Here is a 20,973-nt window from a genome sequence, read left to right as displayed (position 1 = left end):
AGATAGTGCAAACCTGAAATTTTGTAATATTGATACTGGAGTCATAATAATGTTTTACAAAAAATTACGGTGATTGGAGCCTGGGAACAACCTTAACCTGAAAATTTGGGCCCCATGCCCATTTATTCCTGTTATGAAATAAAATTGGTATAGTGAAATTAATTTTTTTTTTCATAATATCTAAATAATATCTAAAACTAAATAAAAATGAATTGTAAGATTTAAAATTTTATCACTAAATCAGTTGTTGTTTAAAAGTTTTTGACGTTTCAGGTCTATTATTTGCCCACTTGCCCCAACGCATAACTTTAAATATTACTTTTAAACGGATTTTTTTTTTAGATGAAATTTGATATCTGGCGATGAATTTTAATTCTTGTTAATATAAAGTTAGAAAAAAAAAGTTGTAAGTTAAAAGTTATAAACATTTTCTTTTTTAATCAATTTAATTTAGGTGCCCCAAGAAGTCTTTACGGCCTTATCAGAGAGCAACGCGGAAAAGCATTTGGAAGGATGTTCGTCCCTCCATCCTTACCCATGTTGTAAAACTTGCCCAGGGGTGGCGTAGAACCACGGATCTATAGCATCTGAAGCAAGTGCGCACTAGGGAAGGGTACTTCTAATCAAAGTAGGATAACTCCTATCACTCTTATACCGTTGAAAAAATAAAAAAAATTCCGGTATTTTTGATAAAGTTTTTATTAACTTTTCAGTTTGAGTAGGATTCAGTGGCGTTGCTGGGGCTGATGTCACCCAGTGTCTAGTGCAGTAAACTTATGTTATCACTCCTCTAAATTTTTACTAAAAGGGCTGACAACATGGGTTTCGAATTTCAAAAAAAAGAAATCCTATAGAAAAAGTTGGGGCATACAAAATACAAACTTTTGATCTTGAACAAAAGTCGAAAGATTTTTTCCACGCACCCCCTAAGAAGAAAGATTTTTGTGTAAAATGAAGAAGCAGCAGAGTTTATTGAAGAATATCGAAAAATCAAAGCGTGGAAACTATTGGTTATGCTGAACGCAAAAATAAATTAACGCAAACACAAGCAGTTCTGTCATATTTACTTTTATTTTCATTTTGATGTCACTCCTCTGTGTCAGGTTGAGATGGTGTCACCCGGTGCGGTCTGCACCCCTCTAGTGACGCCACTGATAGGATTGGCTCTGATCGCTTAAATACAAAAATAAAATAAAATTTCAATTTTTTTGTTAAAGGTTCTATGGATATTTTACATAAATTCATAACAAATGTTTGATATTATACCTAAATTGAATGTTTGATATTGAATAAATCTGATATTTTACTTTTACAAACTCACTTTTCACAATATATAAATTTAATATATAAATACAATAAATAAAATAAACGAGTATATAAATTCATTCAGCAAAAGTTTTTGAAAAAAAGTATGACGAGATGTAACAATAGCTTTAAGAGGGTTTCTAGAATAGTTTTTTGACAGCTGGATACCTTGTAACAGTTTTCCCAGAACTGACTAAAATTATAATGAACAAATTCAGAGTCTTATTCGTACCAATGGCCTAGTTATTAGTTTGGATAACTTCATTTTTTTAAATTTTTTTGTATGTTTTACTAAGGTGTGTACTTTAGGTGATACTCTTAATTCAAGTTTACGGTAGGCTACTTGAAACTATTAGACTTTTATTTCATTGTCTTATTTTGAAGTCATTTCTAAGCAACTAACTTTTACTTCTCTCGAACATTTAAATGCTTTTAAAATTAAAAAAAATCTTCGTCATTATCCAGTGAAAAAGAGTTGAGCAAATCTATTAAAATACCTGTTTTGAACACAACCTTCCCCCCCCCCCCTCCTTTTATTTTGTATAATTATTGAGACATTTAAAAAGTCTGTTTTGTTATTTTCATAATCTTTGTTTAATCTCATAGATTTAAAATTGGTTGGTTATCACAGTTATTATAAAATGCAGCAGAAAGTTTTGATTTTTTAATTTTTCCTGCAAGCATTTCTGTCTTTATTGACTGATAATCTAATCATTCCAAGTGTTCTATCTTCACCTTAAAATTCAAAATTTTAAAAATCATCATTGCTAGCTATACATCGAGGATAAGTTGATATTGTAGTTTCTAATCCAAAATAAATTTTGACCAACTTCATATCAAATGCACAAAAATATTTAATATTATTTAATTTTAATAAATCTATTATTTTTTCAGATTTGCATAAGATTCTTGCAAGTTTTCTACAAGTGCAATAATTATAAGTGTTAGACACCTTGCAACAATCTAAGATATATAAACAAATTTTCAAAAGTTTAGTTCCACCCTAAACTTTTGAAAATTTGTTTATATATCTTAGATTGTTGCAAGGTGTTCGACAACATATTCCAGTCCTATAATATCCTAACAGGAAGCCATTACTTTTTCACCATCGTTAAACCTAATTAATCTTACATCCAAAGTATTCATTTAAAACAGAGTCATCTTTGATAAGTTTGTTTCTTGTATTTTTTTCAAACGATTTACGACCTTTCTAGCTTTTACCAGACCCTTGTGTGTTACTGATACCACATACATTTTTTAATTTGTTCACTTCACTTATAAGAATTAGTGAATCAATAAACAAAGCTTTAGAAAATTTTTTTGGTCTTTGTACACCAGTTGAAGTTCTGCTCGTCGCATCTTTGATTAAACTGCCTTGTTTTTCAAACTTTCGTTTAAGTATATTGGAACATTCTTAATTGCATTTCGGCACCTCTATCATCTAAATAAAAACGTTCAAATACAAATGTACAAAAGTTATACATAAAATTGTTTAACTCTTTATTGTTTTAGAATCATAACTCTAATTACATTTTAATAGAAATGTAATTATCGAGATAATATTGGGTTGTCCGATAAGTTCTTGCCGTTTTTCTAAATTTGATATGAGTTTATTTTTTAACATAAAAAAACAACAATTTAATCAGTAATGTATTCTCCGTTGTTTGTTACGACTTGCTCCCAACGTTCTACGAGTTTTTCGATTCCTCTTCGGTAGAAATCACCCGGCCTCGATTCGAAATATTCTTTTAACCACGCCCGTAATGACCGTATTTGATTTGGCAATATTTCACAAAATGTAAAGGTTAGATTTTTGTTAAAGTATAATAAAAAAAATAAAGTGTATTTAATAATTTTTAATGATTTTTATCCTCATTCCACAAATAGTAAATGTAATACTTTTCTTTAAAAAAAATTAAATAATATTTAATGGTTTTAGCCTTTTTCCACAAAATGTAAATTAAGATTTTTCTTAAACAAAATAAATAATTCCATACTATTTTATATCTTAAGTTATTAATGAAAAAGCTTTTAAAGGCACTTTTTAATGTAAACACAATAATGCGTTTGACTCTCTTTTGTAAGTACAATATTAGAGATGGGCCGATTCCGATTCCGATTCTCCCGATTCCACCGATTCTCAAGAAATCGTAAGAATCGCGTTTCTCAACGTGTCATTATCATGCCGAAACGTAAAAAAAGCGAGGTATGGAACTATTTTGTGATCAATTCAAATGACACTAACTCTGCAATATGCAACTTTTGCAAAACTGTTATATCCAGGGGTGGTGGCAGAGTTTGTCAGTCATACACAACATCGAACATGCTAATGCATTTAAAGACCTTTTATAAATCTGAAATCAAAAATCAGAAACATGATAAAGCTAGCGTTATCGATTTTTATATATGCGGGGATAGCTCTACCGCAGGACTATCTTGTAAATCAAGTCCTAACCCTGCTTTTGAAACTCCTATGCCAAGGGAACCTCGATCTACTACACTCGCATCCGCATTCACAAGTCTCAACCCTAAGTCTTAGGATGCGGAGATCAATACTAGAAGCTCTTCTTCCACAATTAGTTTTATAAAAATGAAGCCTTGATCTTCATCTACTAAACAACCAACTATACACCAAATGTTTGCAAAGACCAGGCCTCTCACATCTACAGATCCGAAGGCAATAAAAATTACATTGTTTATTGCTGAAATGATATGCACAGATAACCAACCTGTTAGTATAGTAGAAAATCCCGGTTTCAAGAGGTTACTACAGTTTTTGGAGCCAAGGTATACGATACCAAGCAGAAAATACTTCTCGACTATTGAAATTCCTAGCATTTATCAGAAGGTATCAAGTAAAATTCAGTTCTTGGCAAAAAAAAGCTAATCATGATAGTATAAATACCGACATGTGGAGCCAACAGAACAAGATTGGTTGCGGTGTGGTACCTTTTCCTTATGAGTCCCACACCGCAACCAATCTTGTTAACTTTATGAATGAATCATTTGAGCGTTGGGGACTACTTGAAAAACTCAATGTAGTAGTAAGAGATAACGCCAGAAATATTGTTTCTATTATGGAAGTCGGGAAGTTTACAAATATTCCTTGTCTTGCCCATACACTTCAGTTGGTTGTGAAAGACGGCTGCCTCAACAATGAACGCATATCTTTACTAACGGCTACCTGTAGAAGAATAGTAGGACACTTTAAACATTCGGTTAAGTCATACAAACTTTTGAGACAATCTCAGGAGATTCTGGGACTGCCTAAACACAGCATTATTCAAGATGAGCCAACTAGATGGAATAGCACCTTCCACATGCTGAACCGTTTAGTTGAACAAAAAGATGCAATTCTGTTGGTAACGCCACATTTCCCAAAAGCTACTCGACAAAACAAGGAGTTGTCAACCGGAGAATGGGATAATTTAGTTCCTCTCGTTGCTGCTTTAAAATAGTTTGAAGAGGTCACGCTTACTGCAAGTTCATCGAAAGTGACCACATCAGAAGTTATCCCAATAATAAATGCAGTTAACATGTCGATTGATCGCATCAAGGACTACGGAAATTTTAAAGAATCTCTGTGTCAATCTTTGCATCGACGTTACGGAGACTGCGAGAACGAACCTATATATGCTTTTGCAACAATACTAGATCCCAGATTTAAAAACAAGATTTTTAGAAGCAGGATGATGGCTGAGAAAGCTGTTACTTTATTAATTGGCGAGTTAAATGCGTTGGACATAGACGAGGGTCATGAAATTAAAGCTGCTAAAAATCAAGAACCTACCACACCTGCTCCAGGTGCTGTCTGGTCATTATATAACCAATTAATCAACAAAAATTCTGTGGTAAGTATTGTGCTTCTATATTAGTATTGTACTTTAAATATTGCAAGCCTATAAATTATTTTAATGTTTTAGATTTATACTGCGCATTGCACAATCTCAGACGAAGTAGCAGTGTACTTGAAATAACCTCTACGTGCAAGTCACGAGGACGCCTCTGAATACTGGAGGAAATCCAAATTTCTTAACATGAAAAAACTAGCACAGAAATATTTAGGGACGCCTCTATGTACAGTGTTTTCGGAGCGGTTGTTTAGTACTGCGGGTCTTATCTGCGACCGGAAAAAAAGCCGGTTAGCTCCGGACCGAGTGCAAATGCTTGTGTTTTTGAACAAGAACCTCCCGTTTCTTAACTATCAGTACTAACGGTACTAATATCATATGTAAAAGCTGATTGAAAAGACAACATTCTGTGTATCTGATCATTTTTACCATTACTTATGACTATACTATTTGTTTCCTAATAATAATAAGTTCCATACAAACATATATATTGTTTAATATGTTACTTGTTTAGTTGCTATTATTTCACAGGGTCGACGACACGGTTTTCAAAATAGAGGGGGAACACTCCCTTATTTCGAAAAAAAAGTCTATTTATAGGTAAATTTTTTTAAAAAGGGGCATTATCCTGGGCCTTTGTGACTTTGGTCCTGTTTCACCTGTACCAATATAACTAATTTTGGTGTTTTCACTTTTAAAATCGGCATAAGTATTAAATTAACATAATATGACGGTTAAATTATTAATTTAACTACCAGTTTTAATTAAATTAATAAGAATCGCAAAAGAACCGGAACCGGTAAAGAATCGGAATCGCAACCGAGAATCGGAATCGGAATTGGAATCGGTATTTTTCGGAATCGGCCCATCTCTATACAATATCTTTAAACATTACAACAAAATTAGTGACAAAAAGTTAAAAAACTAAATATTTACTACCTATATAGTGCATAAAGTGATTCATATATAGTTAAAGATTGTTGGACAACAGAAGGTAATCGCATAGAATAAATGATAACGGCCACATACCATGTGTAGACCCCCTGATCCCCCAGCCCTCAGCCCGTCCTCTGGATCTAACATCAACAACTCAAGTAATTACTAGGTCTGCATATGCTTTGCCACAGACAAATATAGTAATTTTTGTGTTTTTAGGTGATAGAACACGATGTGATACATGCCATGAGAAAGGTCTATCTGTGTATTTCTCTTACAAAAGTGGATCAATATCTACCATACTATTTTATCTTAGAACCAAACACCCAGAACAAAATGATGAGTTGGAAGACTTAAAGAAGAAAAGTGTGGAGGATAAAATACGATACTTGTCACAAAAAACAGGAAGTTGTTTGGACTCAAAAAAGTCATCTGTAAAGTATGGATACAAAAGTCCTCGCCAACAAGAAATTGATATGTCTATCACAAGATTTCTTGTACGCTTGAACCTACCACTACATATTGTGGATACTGATGCATGGAAAGATTTTCTTTTTGACATCCATCCTGAGGCAAACACAAAGTGCAGCAGTACTTTAGCAAAGTATAAGGTACCTCTACTTCATAATTGCCTTCGTGATGCTATGAAGAAAAAACTTGAGAATGATTTAAATGGCCAAGCAGTTACACTAACAACAGATCACTGGACATTCAAGCCTGGAGACTCATTTTAATGCTTCACAATACATTACATTTGTCCGATGTGGAGGTTGTATTCATACACACTTAAAGTTGCCAAGTTCAAAGGCAAGCATACTGGTGTAAACATTGGCAAAGAAATTGATAAACTGATTTCCCTGGACTTCCCTGTTCTCAAAACTTCAGATCAGATTTTTTGTTTTGTGGATGGTGCAGCAAACATGAGGTCAGGTTTGAGCAATGCAAAATTTGTCAAGAGCTTAGACAGTGGAAGCCTTTAATGCACTGATCACAAGCTTAATAACATTCTTCAAATAGCTGTTGAAGCAGACCCAACACTTAAAGCAGCTATCCAAAAACTAAACAAATTCACCACTAGATTCTCACATTCTGCACCATGTCGAGCCCTTCTCTCTGAGGTGTGCCAAGACACACAACTCACCTACAAAGTTATACCCAAGCCATGCAAAACGAGGTGGAATTCACACTGCATCATGATTCAAACAATGGTGCAGATGAAGGAGGCAATTTTAAATCTAAATGTGTATGACATTTCAAATCATTTTGAAAAAGTTCTCTTGACTCATGGGGATATCACACCACTAGAGGAAATTCTCCCCATTTTGCAAACAATCAAGAAAACAAGTGAGTGGATGTCTTGTGACAAGGAAGTGAGAAATGATTTTGCTCTTGTGCGAATCAAATCTTTGTTTTTTACTCTCAGAAAAGAGATTCAAAAAGATGCAGGCTCTCATTCATACAAAGCTTTTTTAAACAAAGCACTTGATTTTTTGACAGAAAAATTCCCGTTGGAAGGTGCAAAGATTAGTGAACTTGCTCTTGGACACTTGTTTAATCCAGTTGTACGAGGTTCACTTCTTCCAGATGATCTAAAAGAAAGCATGATTAACTTGTTGTTTGAGGAACATGAATCCACACTTCAATTCAGAGAAAACAAACTTGTCCGTGTTGAACCAGAATTGCTGTTTGAACCAAGTAATGATCCTTGTGAAAAGAACATGGCAGAGTTACTTAACATTTCGTTAGCTGCCCAAGGGTCACTGTCTCTAAGTTCAATGGAAATTGAGCCTCTTAGATCAGAGTTCAATGACTATGCACTGTTGCCACGTGTTGGAACAAACACAGACATCCTGGAGTGGTGGAGGAATAATGAAAAGGTAATTCCAATGCTTGCCAAAATTGCAAGAGGGGTACCGGCCATTCCACCAGCTTCATCTTCATCAGAGAGAGCTTTTTCCACTGCAGGGAAACTGCTGACAAAACATAGGCATAATCTAAATCCAAAGACAACTGAGAAAATGATTTACATCATCAAAAATTATGATCATTTAAAAGACTTGGTAAAAGGAAAGTGGTATTTAAACAAGGAGGATGTCCCTGCTGAGAGTTTGGATGATATTTCAGAGTCTGAACCTTCTTCTGCCACAAATTCTGACTCAACCAATCCTGGAAGAAGCTCAGATTTAAATGAACTTGAAGATAATGCTTTGGCAGAGCAGCCAACACGACAGCCTTCAAAAAAGAGGAAAAATTCCTAAATCATCTGAAGCCTTGCGTCTTAAACAAACCAACAAAAATATCTAAACTAACTGAGAGACTTTTTGTTTGCCATCTTTTAATATGTTCGTGATTTTTGTACAATAAATGTTAAAACAAAATGTGTTTCATTGTGTTTTTCATTTTGTGTTTTTCTCTTAAAATAAAAAAAATTATTTTATCGAGTTTTTTATGAACAAGGAGTATTAGAAATTTAAAAAATCTAACTAGATTTAAAATGAATAAAATGACTAATTGTTAGACAATTTGATTAAAATGATAAATAGTTTACTCGAAACTGATTAAAACGGTCACACAACTTTAATCGAATTAATCATTAATTTTCTAATTTGGTTGATCATTAATCGATAATCGAAAATCGCGGTTGTCCGCTCTCTATTATAAATTTGTTATGTAAAATATCTCTAAAACCATAAAAAAAAACAAAAAAAAAACAAAATTTTCTTTTATTTTTGTATTTAATAGTGATGTAAACTTTCCATAAAAAATTTTTTTTTAATGAATAATAAAAAAAGTAAAAAAAAATTTCAAAATTTACCAGGAAGTAAATCTTCAAAAATTTTCCGGTAAATTTATCGGAAAACTTTCCGGTAAATTTTACCTTCGCAGCTCTAGTATTTAAGTGAACAGAGCCAATCCTACTTAAATTCAAAAATGTAACTAATAATCTTTTTTGTTTTTTTTTAAACGGTACAAGAGTTATTGGAGTTACTCTACTTTGATCATAAGTACCCTTCTCTAGTGAAAATTTCACCAGAAAAAAAAATTTCGTTCAAAAGTTGTGAGCATTTAAAGTTATTTATTGGGGGGTAAATTTGCAAATAATAGACTTGAAATAGAATTAAAGTAAGATGATTAATTTCTATTTAGTTTAAGATATTGTGAAAAAAATTTATTTCATTCCACGAGTTTTATTTCATTACACGAATAGATGGAGTATGGGACCCAAATTTTTAGGTTAAGCTTTTTCCCAGGCTCCAATTGCCGTAGTTTTCTGTTTAATATTATTATCTAGGATTCGCTCATTTAAACCCCCTTTATGTTGTAAGATATCGAAAAAAATATTCAAAATTTAGATTATACCAGTAAAAGGTATGGTGGTTTCAAAAATGTAATCGGTTTTGGTGTATATTAAAAAAATAGGCCTCAAAAATTTAATAAATATGTTGAATATAGCATTGCATATCGAGGTCCAAATACATGGAATAGTTATCAAAATGGATTCAAATGTATGGCAAAGTTGTTAAGTTCATTTAAGTTTCTAATAAAAAAGGAAATTTTTAAAATTTGAGAATCATTTGGGCTTGAAGGGATTACCAAGTAAGTTTAATTATTTTAGTATTTATTTTATTTGATCTTTTTTTGATTTACTGATTAGCACAGCAGTTTTATGTCCATTAGGGTTTTTAATTTGATATTTATATTCTATTGAAAATGTATAAAGGGGCTCTATGAAAAGATTGCGATGACATATTGTCATTTTCATCTTCTTTGAGCCTCTGTCTGTTTAACTGTTTATTTTATAAAGATCATTGTATAAAAGAAAAGCTTATATTATTTATTGTATATACAAAAACGGTGCTTGTTGACAAGATTTTACTGTCTTCTTTGTTCTACGGACATATTTTTCCTTTCTTGTATATATATGTTGATTATATATCGTTAAACAGCAAAATAAATGGAAAATAAAAAAATAAAAAAAAGGATAAATTTATTAAAAAACTTTCCTTTTTAAATAAATAATTAAGTCTAATGTGCATTATGCTCTTCAATATTTTTGAAAAACTATTTAAAGTAGAAAGTGATCTGTTGTTAGAAGCAATAGAATTATCTCCACTTTTAAATACAGAAACATCTTAGATAACTTTTATTTTAAAAAAACTATATTTGTTGAAATATTTTTATACTTTGTACCACATTTGCCTATCCTATAAAAAAAGGTCTTCCATTTCTAAGATGTTTTGGGATTTTCAGAATCTTGAGGGAAAGGGGGTGCATTGCCCCTAAATCCATCACTGATTATATTGACGCGACGTTAGAATTATCTTGTTCTATCTCCACATTTTTGAGTTTTGAGATAAAATGATTTAAAAAATAAAAACTTTAGACGATAGCATATAAAAGTTTTTTATAACTTATGTTTTCTCCGCAACTTTTTTACTTACAACTTAGGTTTTAATACAGTATAAAAACATTATTCTGAGGTACGCAACAAACTCAGTAACTCATTTTTTTCAAAAAGTGGAGATAAAACAAGATATTTCTAACGTCGTGAAATGTTAACATGGAGATCTATTGGTGTTCATTAGTATAATGTTGAAAATGTCCGCAGTACTAATGTTAAAATAAAACTTCACAAAAAAACAAAGTTTTAATAATTTAATTTTGTAAACCATAAAAATGTTGATAATGATTTGTATAATATTTCATTTACATTGTGTAGTTTTCTTGATAGAAACACAACAATAAATTAATCACATTTATAAATGTGATTTATTTATATTTATGTAAGATTTGTAAAAGTAATCCGAGCATTACTCCGTGGATCTGACCACTTTATAAAAGTAGTGGCTCATATGGCTGCAGGTAACTATGCATAGAAAAAGTCTAAAACAGTCAGTAGTATCTTTTTCTTTGAAGTAGGGAAGAAAAATATATAGCCGTTAATTGGTAAAAGAACAGGAATCAAATAGGACTCTTAAGGTTCATCAAGTCAAGAAGGTATTACTACAACTTGCAATATAGCTAGAAGTCTTTTTTACAATCAGAAAATCAGAATACTGATTACTGATTACATTTTAAATCAACACGACAGGATATTAGCTGAGAGGTATGGCATCTTGTGGTCTACTGTTATTTGTGCAAAGTCATCCAGTCAGAAAGTTAACATAAAAAAATATGGAGACATATTTATTGAGACAAAAATTCTTCTTCTAAAAGAAATGTCCTAGGCTAGTTTGACACCTAATATTCTTAAGCTATTTGGACATACTTGGGAGCTAATTGAGTTAAACAACAACTCAGGGTTCGAGTCATGGAGGCAAACAACAAACAATTGAGAATGTTCGGAGAAAAACTATCAAAAAAAAAAGTCAGTTACGGAACTTAGAATGCTGTTTTGAAAGACTTAGGGTAGATTCTCATTCTTTAGTTATCGAATAACAGAACAAAGGTCAAATGCGATGCAAATTGTATAGTAAGATAGAACATAGTAAAAAACATGCTTCAAAGTTTATGAAAACGATATTGTTTATGCTTTGTTTATATAAAGTGAAGAAAAAAATTTGAAATCTTGAGTTTGTCTGTGTTTTTTTAGTCATTTTATAATTTTAAATAAATATTTTTGTGCAATATGCCTAAAAAATGAGTAAAACAGTTTTTATAACCACAAATAACTCAAAAACCGTAATTATCTAAAAAAAAGTTATCTAAAAAATTACCTCAAAAAAAGTAATTGGTAAAAATATATGACATACCAAATTAAAGGCAATTTTATTTAGTTTCCAAATAATATATGGTTTAGTATTACCAACTTTCCGTTTTTTTGAGATATTCGATCAAATATTAATTATTAATCAAGTATTTGTCATTTTTGACAACTTTTAAACGTTTAAAAGTTGTTTAAAAACATTTTTTAAACTTCGTTGGATCAAAAGCTCCTGAATCTATCTATACAACATCTACTCTGTTAAGAAGATGCTGTTTTAAAACCAAATAAAAACTTCATCAAAACTAATAAATTTTTTCATCATGAAAAACTTTTGTCATGAAATTTATTGAAAGAACTATAAAACAGTCAAAAAGTTAAAAAAAACTTTTCTAGGATGATTTAATTGTTAAATATAGTATAGTTAATAAATTTATGTTTAAAACTTCATTTAATATTTTGTATAATTAAATTTTATTCATAAATTAAATTATAATCTATTTACTTTGAGTTTTTTAAGTATCTCTCCTTGTCTAAATTAAATCAACAACAAAAGTTGCAAAACATTGCAATTTTAAAAGAATATTTAGGTTAAATTAAGACCAAAGGTACGGGTGCTCTTGGGACGAATGTGTGCCCGACGGGTACGATCCAAAACAAACTTCCTTTTTTCTCTCTCGCTCTTGTGACTTTTATATCCAAGTTTCATAAAACTTGCAAATTTTGGGTATTTTTGTTCGCACAAAGCTGCAAATACAAAAATGCAAAACTGGATTCATGGTAGTATTAATTATCTTTACATGGGATATAGAAAACTTGCAGCAGGTGAAAACACTTTTGTATTGAATTGTACTAAAACCGGTGAAAATTTATTTCAGAGTATAAGGCCATCGTGGGCGATGATTATTTTACAATTACAACATCAAAGTTATATAAACAAATGGATAATCAGTAAAATAGTTAGTGAACATCACTGTACGTTTTAATTATTAATCTAAGAATGTTTTCATATTTCTAGATTCCGTTATGCTTTCTTAAAAGTAAAAAGCTAATCTTTTCAGTAGTTTGAAACTTAAACATCTGAATGCGTTTGATAATTAAGTTTTTTCCAAGGTCAATTAATTCTTTAAAGAACGCAAACAAAATAACTTTATTATCTTGTTTGCGTTCTTCAAAGAATTGATTCATATGGGCTATAAGAGAGTTCAATTAATTTACATTAAGCATTCGTGATATTATATCTTTTTTTTTTTTATCTATAAGTTGTGTTATTAGGTTATCATGTATACCATAGACAGGAATGTTGTGCATCTCATTGTAAGTCAAATTATTATTTCACTCGTTACTCTGTTTTTCATTAATTGTTCAAACAGGAAATACTTAGCACTTTTAAATTGTGTGGGTTCTATTTTTAGTGCAGCTAAAAAATGTGTACTTCTGGTTTTTCTACGGGTACCCATAATGTCTTTTATTATATTTGATTCAAGAGTTTAAAGTTGTTGAATGCGTTAACGGGTTCGTAATAATGCAACAGGCCTATATGTAATAGATTTGACTTGACTTTGACAATCGCAGCATTGCCCCACCCATCTTTCCTCCAAATAAAAACCTTGTTTTTACTGGACTGTTGTTGGATTGTTCTTACGAATCTGTTGATGAGTTCTTTCCCAAAACAAAAAAGCAAACCTTTTAATATAATGTTACAAATGTTATTTGCAATGATAAAGATGTTCTAGCAAAATGCTTTTTCTAAATAAATATTGCATTATTTAGACACTAAAATTACCTAAATTATTGGAATTTATTGCTTTTTTATCTCATATAACAAAAAAAAATTTTGTTATATGAGATAAAAAAAAGAGATTATGGGATTTCAAGATTGATAATAAAAATAAAAACAATTTTATGTGTTAACAATGTTTTAGAAAGAATTCTTTCTAAAACTTAAGTTTTTTATATATTATTGTATAGTATATAATTATTATAAATATAGTTTATAAACTTAAGTTTATAAAACATTATAAGAATCAGTGACGGATCCAGTGGGATAGGGGGGTGGGGGTTTAAAGACTATTGAAATGCTTAATATCTAAAAATATCAGGCTAAAAATTGTTTAAATTTTTAATACAACATTAAATTCTTTCAACTTTCCAAACTTTAAATATTCTCTTGCAATACCGCAAACGTTTTGTATAAATTATTTATTAATACAAATGCTAGTTAAAAAAAAACATCAAATTACCGCACTTTTGAAGTTGCTTGGATACAAAGTGTAATGAAGGTAATCGAGGCATTTAAAACATAAACATAAAAGATGGTAAATTGGATCACGTTTCGAATCTGCAAAAGATTTAATTAGTTAATTAAACATACAAAATAATAAAAAGAAAATTAAAGATATCTAGCTTTCAAACAAAATTATTCAAGGCTTGAAATAATAAACATTATAACAAAGAATGATTTTACAAAATAAAGGTATATACATATATATATATATATATATATATATATATATATATATATATATATATATATATATATATATATATATATATATATATATATATATATATATATATATATATATATATTTATATGTATATCTGTTCGTGTTAATTAACAATAATAATAATAAGAATAATAGTAATAAGAATTCTAAATAGCAGCAGTAATATTTACCAATTTTAACTGTAACTCTTTATTCTAATATAGATTTTCAGCGTGTTGTTAAAGAAATCAAATGTTTCCTTTCAAATTTAAATAATAATGAAAGTTCTGCTGAAATAAGAGATGTTCTGAACTTTGCATTACTACATTTGCACAAATTTTTTAAGAAAGTTAAAAATCATATAAAGGTAATTTTTTTTTAACAAGCTAATACATGTTTTTTTTTTTTTTTTGAATCAGAAATTTGTTTATAAGAAACTAGTTCTAGGAGCCCCAGAATTTTTGTTTTAGGTTTCTTTTCAATAACAACCTTATTTTATTAAGAGTTTAAGGATTATTAACCAATGTTTTATCTACATATCACAGGAGAACAACAGTTTAAATGAGTATTTAATTTGCACATGCAATCATATGGAGTTCTGTTCAATTGTTAATGAAATTTATATAAATAAATTGTTAACATATATACATATAAACAAATTTAAATGTTTTATGTTGCAGTTTAATTCAGTCTTAATTTCCTGTCTTATCCATATAAGACTAAGTTTTTGACAATTGCATGGTTAATCGGCAGATTCATGAATATTACTAAAAGTGGTACAACACAGTATATAATTTTATACTTCAAGTTGACAAAAAGTACAATGGTTTTTAATTGTTTTTTAATAGCAGATTTCATGTAGATTAAGTATTTTTTGAAAAAATTCTCAAGATAATAATTTTCACCTTTTTTTAAAAATATGTAAAGTAAAATTTGCACACTTTTTTTGAATATTTTCTAAAATAGAAAATTTTTATATTTTCTAAAATAGTATGTATCCTTCAAATTTTTTTTTAAGCTAATATAATTGTTAACTTTTTGTTTATACTTAATAATTAAAAATATAATGGATAAATCTTTAACTTATAAACAAAACTCTGTTTTATTTTTACAATTAACATAGATAATATTATAAAGTATGAGTCATTTTTTAAAATATGAATTAGCTTTAAACATGTTTTTTCTGATAATTCACCAAAATTATCTACAACTACTATTTAAGGACTGCTATGATCATTCAATAATGATAATACAAAAATATTCATTGCATGTAGTTTAAAAACAGTTAAAATTAACTTTTAAAATAAAATCTTCAAGAAAAAATAAATAAGTTTTGATTATATGATTTAGATTATAGTTTTTTTTATTTATAACGATTATTATATTTGTTTTTTAGTCTTCTACTTTAAATTTGGACAGTAGTATTTCGCTTCAAAATTCATTTGGATCGCAAAGCTTACCATTGATTATACAGCCTCAAGATAAATTTGATTGGCATTGGATTAATCTAGATAGTCATGTCTTTAGTGCAACATTTGGGTATAAAAAAAATGTTCATGAAATTTTCAATGTTCTTAAGACAGCTGACATTGATATGCTGAAGGACCTTATTGAAAAAGGTTGTTTTCTTGCTTTCTCTCTCTCTCTCTCTCTCTCTCTCTCTCTATATATATATATATATATATATATATATATATATATATAAATATATATATATATATATATATATATATATATATATATATATATATATATGTATATATATATATAAATATATATATATATATATATATAAATATATATATATATATATAAATTAATAAAAACACTTATCTAATTTTTGATTACTTCAGTAATCAAAAGAAGTAATCAAAAATTAAATAAGTGTTTTTACTAATTTATTATTGCTCTGTTCTTTTAGAACATTGAGCACTAGTGTTTGTAGAATACACTAACATAATTTATATAAATATATATATATATATATATATATATATATATATATATATATATATATATAAATATATATCTATATATATATATATATATATTTATTTGTGCTTGTTTATTTAATTAATTTGATGTGGCAAAAAAAGTATTATTTGCAAAAATATATTTTTTACAGATTCCTAACACTCCAAAACTTATTCAAGCGTGTTTTTAGACCCAATCTTTTAATATATTTTTGTATTAAGTATTTTTTTATTAAAATTTTATAATAAGTCTCAAAAACCAACTGCGTCTCAAAATGTTGAAAAACATTTTTCTCAAAATGCCATTTTTTTGTAAAACATATCAACTTACAGGTTTTTTCTTTTACAATTTACAGATTTTTAAGTATTTGAAAGTTATAAAAATAATGATAAAATAATGAAAACAAAGTTATAAAGAATTTATACTCAGGATTTATAAATTATAAAGAATTTATACTCATGAGGACGTTCTGTAAATAAAAAACTTTTTATTTTATATATTAAATAGTTAAAAATATAAATAGTTATAATATAAAGTGGAATAAAATGAGGACGTTCTGTAAATAAAAAACTTTTTATTTTATATATTAAATAGTTAAAAATATAAATAGTTATAATATAAAGTGGAATAAAATGGCATATTTTAAATACAAAATATTGTGAATAAACATTGCTAGTTTGTAGAAAGATTCATAAGGTAGTAATGAAGGAGCACAGCTAACTAATGAAAAATTATTCAATAAAAGGAGAGTGACTCTTTGATAACATAACCAGTTATTTAATTAGTTAGTTTATTATTTGATTATAAAAAATGTAAAAGAGAAATATTGTTTGTTACCACAAAGTTATTGTTTTTTTTTCTTTTAAACCAAAAAAATTTCAATCAATTTGAAAAAATCATTATTGCTTGTAAGTTAGATTGAATTAATGAATTAAATGGTAGGTACACATCCTTTCCCTTGATTTATTTTTCAATCCTTGCATGTACTGAATCTCCCTTCGTTTGCGTATGCCCTTTCACTAGGTATTTCTAAGTTACATTGATATTATTTTGGACGGCAAAGTAAAGAAGGGCATTTGATACAAATTGGTTATGATTTTGATTTGCACAACCATCTGTGTATACTACAATGGGGTGGCAAGGAGATAGACAATGTTCCTTCAAATAATCAACCAAACAGGAGGCAAATGTGTTGGCCGATAAATCCCCCTCTACTTCTGAAAACCAGTAACATTTGCAATGTCTATTAGCTAAGTTATAAACAGTGTAATTATGTGAACATAACTTCGTCTTATAATACATGGCACTTACCTTTGTCATGGGGGTTAACTTAACAGATTCTATGTCTGCCGTCAAGCAATATATTTCACCATCAACTGTCTTCTGTTTGTCCTGTTCTTTTTCAGCTTTAGCCCTATTTTTTTCAGTAATATGCTGATCATAGTCTTCCTTTGAAACATTGCCTGCTTTGAATGTGTAGCAAGTATCACACTGATCTTTTTTGGGAATGAAGAGGGATAATTTCTTTTCTTCAAAAACTTGCATAAATATAGTAAGGGATCTATACGGTTTATTGTGAGAAATGCAAAAGTCTTTGTATGATCTGTACAAATCAATTTTTGTATCCCATAATGGTTCTAAATACATTTTCGACTTGGATGCTCTGCAATAATGAAATGGGACTTTTGGTAAACTTTCAAACCATTCAGAAATGATCTTTTTCTTTTGTGGTATTTTTTTCTCTCTACATCCACAAAGTTCGATGACATCTTTTGGTAGAATAGCACCATCTTCTTGTTCTGAATGCTGTGCTGCCTCATCGTCTGGAGACACAACTGTACTTGATGCCCAATTTTGAACCATCCATTCTTTCATACCAAGGGTATTCAAAAACATCTGTTTACAAACAGGTTTTAAATCACCAGTAGTAGGACTTAAGTTGTATTTGAATGAACCAAATCTCCTGCTTATTTTGTCTATAACAGTTTTCTGTTGTACATCAATTTTCTTCACATGGTTGCGGATGTAAACTTGTTTTTCTTTCCAAGATATTTGCCAAAAAATCTGAATAAATCATGTCTCATCTCTTCTGATATTTCAGTACATTTTCGTTTTTTTATTTGCTTTACAAATTTTGGAATTACACGCAGGTCCCATTTTTCTTTCTTCATTCTCCACTTCACTTCGTTTAACTGTAATTTTACCATCAATTTTGACTTTTTATAGCCTAAGTACTTTTTTCCTGTCATTCTTAGTTTCTTTGAACGGTAACATCCCAAGAAGATCTATCAGGCCGCTTGTTTCTTTTTCTCTTGCCATTATTGCCTGCATCATTAAGTACATCAAAAGAACACAAATCATTCTTGGCAAATTAAATTGTCTGCATTGGGATTATTTTCGATATTTTGAGCATAGTTTTCATTTAGCCAATATTTGAGTCATTTTCAAGGCTAATTTGCATAATCTCATCATCTGACAACACAAAATCTGGGTCATTAGGGTCATTAGATTCTTCATCATTGCTATTGTAATCAATACTGTTGTCAATGTTTGTAGCAGTTTTTTCTTTATCTTTTAAGTATAGAGAGCAATCAATAATAGGTATAGGTTGATCTCCTTCTCGTACTGTTTACGTACTGTTTCTTCTTTTTGTAGCAAACCAATCACGCCATCAATGGAATCACTATATTCACTATTTGGTTCATCCATGATTCAACTGCTAGGTAGCAGATATTAATATTACAACACGTATCTTGGACCTGCAAAAATACAAACTAAACTGTAACAACACATATCTTGAATGTTTATTTTACAAGCAATTTTTCTATAGTAAACAACAAATCTAGGTTAAGTGAATACTTCAAAACTATTCATTATACTTCTAAGTTAGTAATCAATTAACTTAACTGCATTACAGTTAACAAATTAAACAATAATTCCCTGAAATGAACCAGCTGGTTAATATTGTCACATGTTTTCAATGTAAACAATTCATGATATGTGGTTTTAGAATTCAGTTCTGCCAACTAACTAGATACAGGAAACAAATTTACCTGATTTAAACACTTTTCCCGGTATTATTTAACATAAGTGTTGTTAGAATCAGGTGTAGAATTGGCCATAGTTTTTTATTCACTACTTAACTAAAAACAGCCAAATTTTGAGATACGTGGTGTTGGAGTTTAGCCATTGATATATATGTATATACATATATATATATATATATATATATATATATATATATATATATATATATATATTTATATATACATATGTATATATATACATATGTATATATGTATGTATATGTATATATATATATATATATATATATATGTATATATATATATATGTATATATATATATATATATACATATATATATATATATATATATATATATATATATATATATATATATATATATATATATATATATATATATATATATATATATATATATATATATATATATAATATATATATATATATATATATATATATATATATATATATATATATATATATATATATATATATATATATATATATATATATATATATATATATAGGGCTCGAAATAAGTGCCAGACATGGGACATTGTCCGGTAAAAAATTACCCCTATCGGTCATTTTGTTTGACCCATATTTTATGTGCATTTATTTTCTAATAATTTTAGTTGTTCCAAAATTATTAATAAATTCAGTATTGTATATAAACTTTATTTTTTGAACTTATTATTTTTTATACAATACAAAATTAAAGTTGAACACATGACTACCTTGATAAATGGCGTCATTTTTTTGAGTTAATTCATTTTTTAAAGACGCCAAAGCATTACATTTTTTTAAATTAAGTAGCCCAGTTTTTATCATTTTTATTAAAATGTTGCTGTTAGTTATCAATTTAAATTTATAGTTTAATATTTATTTTATCTTTTGTCCGATGGTTTTTATAAATTTGAAACAAATCTTTTAGCTTTTAAAATCCCTTTTAAATTTATTTTATAAAAGTTTTAATGTAATAGTTATTTTAATGCTTATAGATCCCAGTACTTTTTATTACACTATTAAATTTGAGTTGTTACATAACGTTTGTTTTTGCGCTATAAATTTTCGCTATTAACAGTTTTTATAAAGTTATTCCTAGAAAAAGTTTGAAAAGATTTATAAAAAAAAAAATATTTATATAAATATAGTTATGTATAATATTCTTTGATAATTTAAATAAAATGGGTTTATTGTAAACATAATTAATTTGTTATATTATTTGATAAAGTAATACGTAAACTTAATAATTTATGTATTTAATATATTTACATAGTAATTTAAGTATTTAATAATTTTGTATTTTTATTATACACTTTGATTATATAATTAATTATGTATTTAATAGTTACATAATTTATTTAATATATTTATGTAGTAATTTATGCATTTAATAATTTACAAAGCATTTCGCATAGTATAGTAATTTTTAAAAAATGTACTATAAATATATATTTTCCTTTTCAAATTTTAGTTTTTTGGGCTTAGATTTTTTTTTTCTTCAAGATTTTCTTTTTGTTAGATAATTTATACAAGTTGCGTGGTGAAGTTGTAAAAACAAAATATTTTATGGTCAGGAATGGCGTTTGATCGCACTTCTTTATTTTTTATCGGACATGTCCAGCAAACTTGAGTCTTTATTGGACAAATTTTCTGGTACAAAAAAG

The 20,973-nt window shown here is 28.5% G+C and overlaps 1 protein-coding gene across 1 annotated transcript in view; it reads left to right on the top strand.

Annotated features, from left to right (window-relative positions):
* Nucleotides 1-14,093: 14,093 nt before the first annotated feature.
* Nucleotides 14,094-20,973, top strand: part of LOC101241294 (serine/threonine-protein phosphatase 6 regulatory ankyrin repeat subunit B) — a 56,288-nt gene continuing 49,408 nt past the window's right edge. The window contains exons 1-3 of the mRNA XM_065807323.1: nt 14,094-14,272; nt 14,510-14,652; nt 15,682-15,904. Coding sequence (XP_065663395.1) covers nt 14,254-14,272; nt 14,510-14,652; nt 15,682-15,904 — 385 coding nt within the window. The 5' untranslated portion in view covers nt 14,094-14,253. The remainder of the gene's footprint in view (nt 14,273-14,509; nt 14,653-15,681; nt 15,905-20,973) is intronic.

The sequence above is a fragment of the Hydra vulgaris genome, chromosome 10 (assembly GCF_038396675.1).
Source record: "Hydra vulgaris chromosome 10, alternate assembly HydraT2T_AEP".
NCBI classification, from domain to species: Eukaryota; Metazoa; Cnidaria; class Hydrozoa; order Anthoathecata; family Hydridae; genus Hydra; species Hydra vulgaris.
This window is presented reverse-complemented; position numbering and strand designations above follow the sequence as displayed.